The sequence below is a fragment of the Motacilla alba genome, chromosome 2 (assembly GCF_015832195.1).
Source record: "Motacilla alba alba isolate MOTALB_02 chromosome 2, Motacilla_alba_V1.0_pri, whole genome shotgun sequence".
NCBI classification, from domain to species: Eukaryota; Metazoa; Chordata; class Aves; order Passeriformes; family Motacillidae; genus Motacilla; species Motacilla alba.
The window spans coordinates 150778853-150790914 of NC_052017.1; the positions used below are offsets into that span (position 1 = coordinate 150778853).

A 12062-nucleotide genomic window follows, 5' to 3' on the forward strand; every position below is an offset into this window, starting at 1 on the left:
AGCATGAGGGCTGCTGAGGCTGGGGCTGAGTGTGTTGGAAAGGAGGGTTCGGGGGATTCAGGAAGAGCAAGGTCAGGGGCTTGAGGCTCACCTGGTTGTCAGCAGGAGGAGAAGGCGTCAGGAGAAGTGTGTGAGGGAGAGAGGCTCGTGGCCAGTTTTATGCTACTCCTGGAGGGGCAGGACAGCATTGGCCCCAGACCCTGGGGCATTTTGTGGGTTGCAGCTCTTGCCTGGCACAGCAGGGTGAGTCATGATGTGGGGTGTGGTTTTCTTCCTACAACTTTGCCGTGTCATGTCCTGCTCTTGAGTCCGTGTCCCTCTGACCTTGGCGGCAGCTTTAAAGTGAGAGTCGGTATTTGGGAGCATTGGCATCTATGTTGTGTGTTAGAAAAACCGGAATATACAACAAAACCTTAAGAAAAATAGGAGTGTCATCAGGGAGGTCATTCTGTGGCAGTTGTGTGGTTTAGTTTGTGGGTGTGTTATGAAGAGGGGCCCCATGCCACCGCAGCCACGTAAGACTGGTCTGGCCTTTGCATCTGTGCTGTGCAAGAGGAGCTGCCCCTTCCATCGCAGTCATTCTTCCTTTAAAGTGCGAGTATTGGAAACCAAAGGCTGGTGTTGATGGCACTTTTCAAAGGGAATTGAAGAGATGACTGATACTTTAATGAAATGGGGTGTCATCCGTGTGAGGTCAGCCTATGGAACTCATGGTTTTGGGTTTGTGAGTGTGTTGTGAAGAGGGGCCACAAGCTATCACAGGTGTGTCGGGCTGGTCTGGGCTTTGTCTCTGTTTAGCTGTGTGTGCTTGGACTCTTCCATTCCATTCACTCCTTTCTCTCCTTGCCTCCATCTCTTGAAGCCTGTCTAGAAGCCTGGTCTTTCATGTGGGAGATCAGAAAGTGATTTCTGTGATTTAGGGTGACCTCCCCTGTGCCCCAGAGGTTTTTGTTGGCTCATCCACAGCACTCATCTTACCTGAGCCCAGGAAGATCCCTCTGGGGTCGCAGATCTGGGTTCTCAAACTTGGAAAGGGAATGGGTGGAAGGATAAGGAGAATAGGACCCATGAGGAGCAGATGAAGGAACTGTGTATATTCAGTGGGAAGGGCTGGGCTCAGAGGTTGTTAATCCGTGGCCCAAAGTCCAGATGGAGTAAGGTCTCAAGGGAAGTAGGTCAACAGTTGTATCCTTGAGACCATCCCTATTCAAGCTCCTCAAGAAAGATCTGGGCAGTGGGACTGTTGTCCTCTCAGCAAGTTGGCATTTGATGGAGTGGCTGAGGCACCACTTGGCAGTGCCACCGGTCAGAGGGACCTGGAGACTGGGGGTTCAAGGCATCTCCTGAAGTTCAGGAGGAGAAAATGTGAAGTTGTGCATGTGGTCAGGAATGGCAGTGGGCTCCATGTCCTGGGTGGGAGCTTTTCAGAGCAGGATGCTGTGGTGCTGGTGGAGAACAAAGGGACCTCAAGGTCTCAATCAACTTTCACTTCAGAAGGTGTCACTCATGTTCAAGATAGGTTTCAGAGAAATCTTGGAAGAATTCCAAAGACTCAGTGAAGCAAGTTCAGAAAGATTCTAAAAAAAGCTGGAGGATCTTTCAGAGTGGAGAGGCTGAGAAAGCTGGGCCTCTCAGGAGACAAGGATGGACAGGAGTGTTATCAATGTTTGCAAATTCCTGCTGGCAGGGAAAGAAGTGAGGGAGCCTGGCTGTTCTCAGCATTCCGCATGTCCAGGACAGGAGCACAAGGGCAAAAGGGCAAAGAGATGGAATTGCTAGGGCAAAGAAGGAAAGAATTTTTCCAAGTGTAGGTGGTCACAGAGGGGAAGAGTGTCTGAGGGGGATGATCCAAATCTGCACTGTCCATGGTGCTGGGAATGCTGCTGTTGCTGAATGTGCTTGATCAGGGGAGTTGAAGCACTTGCACTCCAGAGTTTGTTCCTAGGTGGATGTGATGTAGTTTCTCCTCTTTGGTGGAAAGGCTAGAGGTTCCTGGTGGCAAGAGGCTTTGTCAAGTGTGTGCTGGCATGGAGAGATTTAACCAGAATCCTTGATGACCTGGAGAGCACTGATGTGTCAAAATCTTTTGTAGATCCAGTGATGTGTTTTTGTCATGTTCTGAAAGGTCACCCTTCAATGCTGCTTCCTGTGCCAGTCATGGATATTGCTGCTGTGGGTCTCCCTGTTTCGAAAGGTATTGTGCCCCTTTGCCACTCACCCCATGATGCTGTGTTGGGTGAGGCTGTGAGAGCTTTGGAATTCAAAAAGGAGCCAGGAGGCTTTGATGCAAGGAAACTTTATTGTTGCAAAAGAACAAAAAGGCAAGGGAGAGAACTTGAAGGGATCCAGTGTGAGAGGAAAGTAGGGCAACCATCAGCAGAGGTGCTTTGCTTGCCGGAGCTGTTGCCAGAATCCCAAGCTGGTGGTGTCAGGGGTGGAGCTGAGGGCCCTTAGCAGATGTAGCCGCCCCTTCTGCCATAGCAGCCCAGGCCTCCCAGACCGTAGCCAAGGCCAAAGCCAAATCCGCCAGAGATGGGCTGTCCCTGCACATTGAGCTCAGTGCCCAGAGCAGCGGAGGAGGTGGATCCGACGGCGGTGTTCTGGGGGAAGGAGGTCATGATGGGTCCTGGCAGGGTGACCAGCACAGGAGAAGGGTTGATGATGACGCTGGAATCCTGGCATTGCAGGGCACAGGGCTCGTTGCAGCTGTTGGCCAGCGGGGTGGGTCCGCAGGGACGGCAGATGTTGTTGCAGGCCATGGGTGTGGTGTGGAGGGTGCCTGGAAGACAAAAAGTATGAGGCAGGGCAGGGGTGTGTGGGTGTGAGGGGTGGGGAGGTGAGATGGCTAGGGAGAGTGGAGGCTCTTGTAGGGATGTTGTGGGGCAGTGTGAGGACTGCTGAGTCTGGGGCTGAGCGTTTTGGAAGGGAGGGTCAGGAGGGGAGGCAAGTGCAGGAGGTTCAGCTCCTTGAGGCTCACCTGGTTGTCAGCAGGAGGAGAAGGCGTCAGGAGAAGTGTGTGAGGGAGAGAGGCTCTGGCCTGGCTTTTATGCTGGTTGTGGAGGGGTGGGACAGCCTTGTCCCACCCCTCCACCTTGGGGCATTTTTCTGGCAGCACCTCTTTGCTGACCCAGCCTGATGAGTGCTGAGGTGGGGAATGTTTTCCTTTTCACGTTTCTGCAGTGCCATGTCCATTTCTTGAGTCTGTCAAACTGACATTGGCGGCAGCTTTTAAATGTGAGTAATAAAGACCAAAATTTGGTGATGATGTTGTTTTTTAGGGAGGGCTGACAACGTGACCAAAGCTTTGGACAGTGAGGTGTCATCTGTGAAGTCACTCCTCAGAACTGGCGTGCTGTGCTTTGTGGCTGTTTTGAAGACAGGCCACGTTCCTTTCCACGTCTGTTAGGATGGTCTGGGATTTGCAGGTGTACTTGGGGTGACAGATCTGGACCTTTCAGCATGTTTTGTCCCTCTTCACCTTGGCTCCATGTCTGCAGGCCTGTCTCCATGCCTTTCCTTTCCTCTTGGGCACGGGAAAGTGATCCGTGTAATTTAGCATGGCCTCCCAAACTCCCCAAAGTCTTGTGTTGGCTCATCCGTAGCGCTCGTCTTACCTGGGCCCAGGAAGGTCCCACTGTGAGGTCACAGAGCTGGGCTCTTACACATGGAAAGGGAAAGTGGTGAAGGATAAGGAGAACAAGACACGTGAGGAGCAGCAGGTGAGGGAACTGGGGATGTTCAATTTTCAGAGTGTGGTTCACCTTGTTGCCCTCTGGAGTTACCTGAATGGAAACACTTTGCCATTAGTCTTGTGTTGCTTTTATCCAGCCAGAGGAGAAGAGGGACTGGAGCCCAGTTGCCCCAGGGCAGGTTGAGGTTGGCATTAGGGAAAATTCCTTCAGCAGGAGAGTTTTCAAGCCCTGTTCATGAGTGCCCAGGACAGTGGTGTAGTCAGCATTGCTGGAAGAATTTAGAAGCCATGGAGATTTGGAATTTGGGGATGTTTCAGGGTGGCCTTAGCAGTGATGTCGTAATGGTTGGACTTGATGCCAAAAATTTTCCATTTAGATCTTGTCCAAATGAAACCTTTCTGAGATTGGTGGCATTTACAGATTTGTTTTACAGTTGGAGTGAAATGTCAAGCATCTTTCCCGCTGAAGGGATTCCATGGGTGTTGGGGGCAGCTGTGCAAGGGAGGAGAGGGTAGATGGGAGGAGCATCAGGTGAGGGGTGAGCCTGGCCTTTGGGGTCTTGAGTTGTGGCAAGTGCCGATGGTTGAGGCCAGGTCTCTTGGAGGATTTCCCTTGGGGAAATGGTGCTTGGCTGAGCTGTGTGTCTGCAGTGAGCTGTTCCAGTGACTCAGCCTGGGCAGGATGGGAGAGCTGTGGCTGCTGTTGGACTCAACCCTTTTGTGCAGGCTTGCATGATCCTTCCCATTGTACACTCTCAGAGCACCCAAACAAGCCCGGGTTGCCAGAGAGTGCAGTGAGTGGCCTGAGAGTGGCTGAGAGGCTGGCCCAGAGGCTGGAGATCAGTGGCATGAAGTCCAGATGGAGTCAAGTCTCAAGGGAAGTATTTCAAGAGTTGAATCCTTGAGGCCAGTCCTGTTTAAGATCCTCAGTAATGACGGGAGCTGTGGGACTGTGAACGGAGATCAGTAGAGGACCAGCAAGATCCTGAAAGAGATGGAGAAGCTTTCCTAGAGAAGAGCGGAGATAGCTGGGATTCCCAGGATACCAAGATGGATGGGGGTGTCATGAGTGTGTGTAAATCCCTGCTGGCAGGGAATGAGGTCCAGGGAGCCTGCCTGTTTTCAGCAATGAAAGAAACCGGGGAGGGCACAAAGGAAATGGATGCATTGTATCGGCAAAGAATGGAAGAATTCTTCACGGTGGGAGCTCTGAGAAAGTAGAAGAGGTGATGAGGATTGTCCCAGGATATCAAAAATGGATCTGTCCGTTGTGCTGGAAATCTGTCTCGTGCTGACACTTCTTGATCAGTGAAGCACTTGCACTCTAGTGTGTGTGCCCAATTGAATGATGTTTTTGTTGTTGTTGTTGTTGTTGTTGTGGTGAGGCTTGAAGAATCTTGCTGGCAAGAGATTTTGTCAAGTGTGTACTAGTATGGAGTGACTCTTCCAGTTTTATGTCCAGGAGAGGATTGGTCAAATGCTTTGGTGTATCAAGGAATGGGGGTGTGTCATGTTTTAGGAGGTGTCCTACCCCCACACCCTGCTTCCCATAATATTTTTGGTGGTTCCTGGTGATGAGCTATTTGCTAAGAATGGTTTTGTTCCTCTTTTCCATCCACTCCAACGGCCTTTTAATTCCTAGGAATGTGCCAGGTGTGGGTGTGAGAGCATTGGAATTCAGAGAGAAGAAGAGTCATTTCAGGCTTTGATGCAAGAGAACTTTATTGAGTGAGAAGTTTAAAAAGACAACAGAAAAAGTGGAAGGGATTGTGTGAGGTGCAAGTAGGGCAAGCATCAACTGAGCTGCTTTTCTTGCAGGAGCTGTTGCCAGAGTATCAAATTTCCAGTGTCAGGGGTTGTGCTGAGGGCCCTTAGCAGATGTAGCCGCCCCTTCTGCCATAGCAGCCCAGGCCTCCCAGGCCGTAGCCAAGGCCAAAGCCAAATCCGCCAGAGATGGGCTGTCCCTGGGCATTGAGCTCAGTGCCCAGAGCAGCGGAGGAGGTGGATCCGACAGCGGTGTTCTGGGGGAAGGAGGTCATGATGGGTCCTGGCAGGGTGACCAGCACAGGGGAAGGGTTGATGATGACGCGGGAATCCTGGCATTGCAGGGCACAGGGCTCGTTGCAGCTGTTGGCCAGCGGGGTGGGTCCGCAGGGTTGGCAGATGTTGTTGCAGGCCATGGCTGTTGTATTGAGTGTGCCTGGAAAACAAAAAGTATTAGGAAGGGCAGGGATGTGAGGGCTGGTGAGGCAGGATGGCAAGGGAGAGTGCAGGCTCTTGTAGGGCTGTTATGGGGCAGTGTGAGGGCTGCTGAGGCTGGGGCTGAGCGTGATGGAAGGGAGGATTCAGGGGGTGCAAGAGCAGGAAGGTCAGGGGCTTGAGGCTCACCTGGTTGTCAGCAGGAGCAGATGGCGTCAGGAGAAGTGTGTGAGGGAGAGGGACTCGTGGCCAGCTTTTATGCTGCTCCTGGAGGGGCGGGACAGCGTTGGCCCCAGACCCTGGGGCACTTTGTGGGTTGCAGCTCTTGCCTGCCACAGCAGGTTGAGTCATGATGTGGGGTGTGGTTTTCTTCCCACAATTCTGCCGTGTCATGTCCTGCTCTTGAGTCCGTGTCCCTCTGTCCTTGGCGGCAGCTTTAAAGTGAGAATTGGTATTTGGGAGCACTGGCATCTAAGTTGTGTGTTAGAAAAACCAGAATATACAACAAAACCTTAAGAAAAATAGGAGTGTCATCAGGGAGGTCATTCTGTGGCAGTTGTGTGGTTTAGTTTGTGGGTGTGTTATGTAGAGGGGCCCCATGCCACTGAAGCCACGTGTAAGACTCTGCCCAAAATTGCTTTCTCATCTGCCTCACGATCGTCAAGAAAAAAGGACTGAGACCACCGAAAGAAAGAGGATCCTACATCCTGGTTTGGTGGGGGTTCGCCAAGTTCCCGGGACTGGAACTTGAGTTACTGTACCTCACGCTACACTGCTCCCAGAGAAAAGGACGAGGGGCATCTTGACCTTCCTTCGCCTGCACCGCTCTGTAACAATGGCCTGGAGTTTTCCACCCCCAAGCCTGGCTGGACTCTCTTCTGGAATTACCCTTCGGTGGTCTCCACAGAAGACCCTTCATCTACTGAACAACCACCGTGGCAGATGGACTGAGATGGGAGAAACCACTCCCTCTAAGACTGAGACATGAAATCCCTATGTGGACAAGACTCTTTTTCTCCTCAAGGACTGAAATCTGTAATCTGGGGGGAGGAGGGCGGTGTGTGTGTGTGTGGAGAACAGCTAATCGAACTGATCATGTTTGCCTGCAGCCAGTGAACCAGGAAAACAATAGCTCTCCCCACTGTTGAGATCACAAGCTCTTTCTCCCCCTCCTTCCCAACTTTTTACATAAAAGGCCCCTCAAGTCAGCTAGCCTTTCGAGATCTCCCCAACGTAAAGGCGACTCCTCAACTGGACATCGACTGGACTTCGAAGAATTGCATCGCCTCTATGTTGGTAGATATACCTACTCTGTCTTTCCTTCCTTTCCTATAGGGTTCTTCTTTCTCTCTCTCTCTCTCTCTCTCTCTCTCCAGTTCCCTCCAATGCATTTTGCTGTGATTGTTCAGTAAAGTACATTGATTTTGTTGCTGCAAACCCCCTTGCCGTGTTGGTGTTTTGTACCCTGAGATCAGATAACGAACCATCACAATCTCGTCCATAAGGGCGGATCGTGACATAAAATTGGCGTCACGGACAGGATCCTGGTTGACAGACTCCACTTGGGACTCTGTCTCTGGGATTTCACAAAAGATCTCTCGGTGCAAAAGGGGGAAAACTGTTGTTGTTGTATTTGTCTGTATTTGGACTGTTTGGGAGAGAAGGGGCGTCTGAGGAAACTAAGCAGAGCCTCCCAAACAGGTTAGCTCCTTCGCCTACTCGGGGAAGTGAGGGGAAACACGACAGAGGTTGTGTGTTTGATTTTCCCCGCAGTAGTTTTGATCCTCTCACAAAAACTTGCTTTTGTTGTTGTGTTTGTCTGTATTTGGACTGTTTGGGAGAGAAGGGGCGTCTGAGGAAACTAAGCAGAGCCTCCCAAACAGGTTAGCTCCTTCGCCTACTCGGGGAAGTGAGGGGAAGCACGACAGAGGTTGTGTGTTTGATTTTCCCCGCAGTAGTTTTGATCCTCTCACAAAAAACCTGCTTTGTGTGCATGTGCATGTGTGTGTGCTGTCTGGGAAGGAAGAGACCTTTTCTGAAATAAATAAGCAGGGCCTCTCAGACAGATTTTGGTCTCTTCAAATACCTAAAGAAAGGTTAAGCACGGGCTTACACCTACATTTTTCTTACTGTGACACTAACACCTTCACACAATGAGTGAGAATCTAAACACAAAGGTAAAAGCTGATTTCTATGCATTACTTGCTAAACACCATGCAAAACCATCACCTGGAGGAGAGGTGTGGGCAGAAAATAATTGGCATAATTTGGAAAATGTAATAGACAGGATCTGCTCACTGCAACATGAAAATAGGCTAAAACTGGGCAAAAATAAGACTATCCTCTGCTCAGTTTTGGGAGCCTGCCTCACAGCAGCTGTAGATACTCGCTTTAAGCGAAAAAGTGAGGAAAATGCAATAATTGAATCCCTCCAAAATCTAGTTGAAGTTTTGCAAAAACAGTTAGATGAAGCAAGAAATGAAAAAAATTTATTACGGGCTGCCTTGAGAGAGGAACGTGTTAAAATCTCACATAATGCTGATTCCTCAAAAGAGACAGAGGAGAAGGAAACTCCTCACAGTAATCAAAATTACCCTAAAAAAGAATTAGCTCTGATGAAAAATTGTGGGGATCACTGCTGTTCTAGTATGGAACCTCTAATTACAACAGAATATAACTATATCAATGATGAGGATTTTGACCCGCACATAACCACCAAGGAAAACCCGTATACTGCTACTGAATTAACAAAACTTGCAAAGGAGTATGAGCTTCTCTCCCACAAATCAGAAACAGAATACATATGTCAAGTGTCTCTCACTGGGGGGGATCAAAAGTCCCTGACTCAGTGCACAGCTCATTGGGCAGAGGGGCTTAACCCCTTGGAAAGGGGAGACCTTTTAACCATACCTGATACCCCTGACCAACTCCCGGAAAACATTCACAAAGCTGGCTGCCTGCAAATGATTCATGAAAAGAAACTAATTCCTAGTTCTGAGTTACCAGTGCAATCACCTGTAAAGCCTGAAATTATGGCCTCTTTAATGCAAGGGCTCCCAGGAACATTTGAACCTATAGCAATTTTCCCTCAAAAAACTATAGCAGCCCTGGACCCTATCCATCCTCCAGATCCCTACCAGGTGGAGTGGGAACTTGCCTCTTCACAACTATCGGTACACATCTTGCAGTGGGGTTCTGAGGGCCCGACAAAACCTGTTTGTTTCTATTCCCGTGGTTTCAAAGATGCTGAGAAAGGATACTCTACCTGGGAAGGGGGGTTGTCTGTGGTTAGCTTAACTCTTATAGAAGTGGATAAAAACTTAGCAGTACCCAAAACTGAGAGCCTGGGTAGCAGCCAAGACAAACTTGCCTCTGTGATTAAAGCAACCCCTCCTTTCTCCCCCGCTTCTGCTAACAGAGAGGAAGAAAGCAGCGCACAAGTTAAAATACTGTTAACTATTTGGACTACTTTCCAGCATGAGGGACAAAATTATTTCCTTGTCTGTATTTATACTGAGTCCTATGCTGTGTTTTTATTTGTGTTGGTCCAGGCCGATGCTTTAAAAGGAGTTACTGGAGATAGTACTGTTAAAGCATTGCAGGGATGGTTTGGAATTTTCCTAAAACCACAGGAAATTCAATCTGATCATGTTTCTCACTTTACTGTCCAAGATGTGCAGGATTGGGCAAAAGGTGAAGGGGTTAAATGGATTTCTCACACCTCTTATTATAGATGGGGGGTCAATGGGTGTCCCAAAATCACTGCTTTTCGCCCAACAGCTCTAAGCATAATTCCTTCACTACAGGAACCAGATGACTTCAAGAACCCAGCACATTGCCCTGGACAACCTGTTTGGGTGGACTCCCCTGCTACAGGGGAAGTACCACTGATATTAAAAACCTTTCTGACAATTCCATCGTTCTAACTTTTCCTGCCTCTTTGTGGCAGAGTTTGTTGTGTTTGCTTTTACAGAAGAATTCCGAGGGACAACATGAAGACCTGATAAACCATGACAACACTGGCGCTGGACAACAAAAATAATGTTTTCCCTTCCCTTTATGGTAACACCAGGTGATGATATTACATATAACGTGTAAATTATTTGAACTTAAGTAAATTGGCTGCTATCAAACGTTTTGCCGAATTGGGAAAAAATAAATATAGATGGCCACAAATTGGTGATTGATGCACTAAGTGCTACTCAAAACAATGTCTCTTTAGCTCTCAGCTGTATCCAGGCTCAACTGTGGATGCAGTCAGTTTCTGCTTCAATTATAAGAGAAGGGGAAGAAGGCACCTTTCCTACTGAGATTCGGAAAATAGTTTGGGAAAGTGCCACTGATTTCGAAAGAGAATTCCAATCCTGGTGGAATCTGGTGAACTTTACCTATGACCCCATTACAAACACAGCCACAGCTTTTGTGTTAACGATACGCAATGCTTCTGTACATTTCATATTCCCTATTATCCCATTAGGACTGAATCACGGTGGAGCCATTCTCTATCCTTCTGGACATAGGGAATGGGCCCGCCACGTTGGTAACAAATGGCAAACTGTTAACCTGGAATCTTGTATTGTCCGAGAACAACAAGGGTTCATCTGTGAAAGCAATGCAATAACCGCTCAGGATATTTGTTTAGACACAGAGCAAAACATCTGTCATTTTGAAATTCATCCTAACGAGACTTCTAAAACAATTTTAATATACATAGGCAACGGATGTGCATGCTTTAGAACTGCTTGTGATATTGTATCTGTAGAAGATGTACTCGTAGATACCAGTAATCATTCAAATTTTTGTGCTTGTAACTTTACTAAGATTGCAGGATGTGATTTTTCCTATGAAGCTCCAGTTACGTCTCACTACCTTTTGCAATCCAATTACACGCTGATCCACAAATTAGAACCCACTCCCATCGGGATGAACCTCACATTGGTAAGACAACTGTTGCTCCACCAGGACCTGAGCGAGATTTTGGAAAAGATCAAGAAAAACGGACAAAAAACCTTGGTGACTGTTCATCACAATGTAAAACAGATACACCGTGTCCTGGAAAGAGTAAAGAGAGATGCCGAGCACCAGTGGTGGAACACTCTTTTCGGGTGGTCACCAACTGCCACAAGTGTCCTGAATACCATGTGTCATCCCATTGTTGTTCTTCTCATTCTAGTTTTGATTGGTTTTGTTCTATCCATAATCTTGTTTGTAATGAATTGGAGAATGATGAAACGGCTAACTAGACTGACAGCTATAATCAATGCTCACAACTTGGCTGATGTTTTCAATACTGTAGACATTCCTAAGACTGTTGACACAAAATGGGTATAAACTAGAATATGCATTTTGGAACAATCATTAGTTTCCTTTTAATGATTTTGTAAGAATTATTCTGATTCATAGTGAATTATTTGGATAAAATCATTTAGAGATTATTTTCTAAATCAATTGTGATTTAATTTTGCTTTTGCTTTTAATTGTTTATGATTTATTTTGATTGTTTAAGAATATTGTTTTGAAAATCAATTGTGATTTAATTTTGCTTTTGCTTTTCAATTGTTTAATATTGTTTTGAATTGATATTAATCATGTTGAACAATTGCTTCCCTTCTTTTTCTTTTTCTCTCTTTTCCTATTTTCCATTTTCCTCTTTTTCTCTCTCTCTTTTTCCCCCTTCTGTCATACTGTGTCTGTTTTCCGAGGTATACTACCGACATATGAGCCCCGCTGATGAAGACAATCGTGAGTCACGGGGTGGTGTAAGACTCTGCCCAAAATTGCTTTCTCATCTGCCTCACGATCGTCAAGAAAAAAGGACTGAGACCACCGAAAGAAAGAGGATCCTACATCCTGGTTTGGTGGGGGTTCGCCAAGTTCCCGGGACTGGAACTTGAGTTACTGTACCTCACGCTACACTGCTCCCAGAGAAAAGGACGAGGGGCATCTTGACCTTCCTTCGCCTGCACCGCTCTGTAACAATGGCCTGGAGTTTTCCACCCCCAAGCCTGGCTGGACTCTCTTCTGGAATTACCCTTCGGTGGTCTCCACAGAAGACCCTTCATCTACTGAACAACCACCGTGGCAGATGGACTGAGATGGGAGAAACCACTCCCTCTAAGACTGAGACATGAAATCCCTATGTGGACAAGACTCTTTTTCTCCTCAAGGACTG

The 12062-nt window shown here is 47.8% G+C and overlaps 2 protein-coding genes across 2 annotated transcripts; both read right to left on the minus strand.

The window, feature by feature from the left end:
* Positions 1-2450: 2450 nt before the first annotated feature.
* On the minus strand, positions 2451-2759 carry LOC119697835 (feather beta keratin-like). The gene has a single exon (XM_038129150.1). The coding sequence runs from the start codon at positions 2757-2759 to the stop codon at positions 2451-2453; it is 309 nt and encodes a 102-aa protein (XP_037985078.1).
* Positions 2760-5562: 2803 nt separating this feature from the next.
* Positions 5563-5871, minus strand: LOC119697742 (feather beta keratin-like). Its single transcript, XM_038128897.1, has one exon. It carries the CDS (start codon positions 5869-5871, stop codon positions 5563-5565), a length of 309 nt encoding a protein of 102 aa, XP_037984825.1.
* Positions 5872-12062: the final 6191 nt, after the last annotated feature.

Excerpts from the sequence above, each read along its gene's own strand:
- LOC119697835 (XM_038129150.1), bottom strand. The coding sequence starts at position 2,759 with ATGGCCTGCAACAACATCTGCCGTCCCTGCGGACCCACCCCGCTGGCC.
- LOC119697742 (XM_038128897.1), bottom strand. The coding sequence starts at position 5,871 with ATGGCCTGCAACAACATCTGCCAACCCTGCGGACCCACCCCGCTGGCC.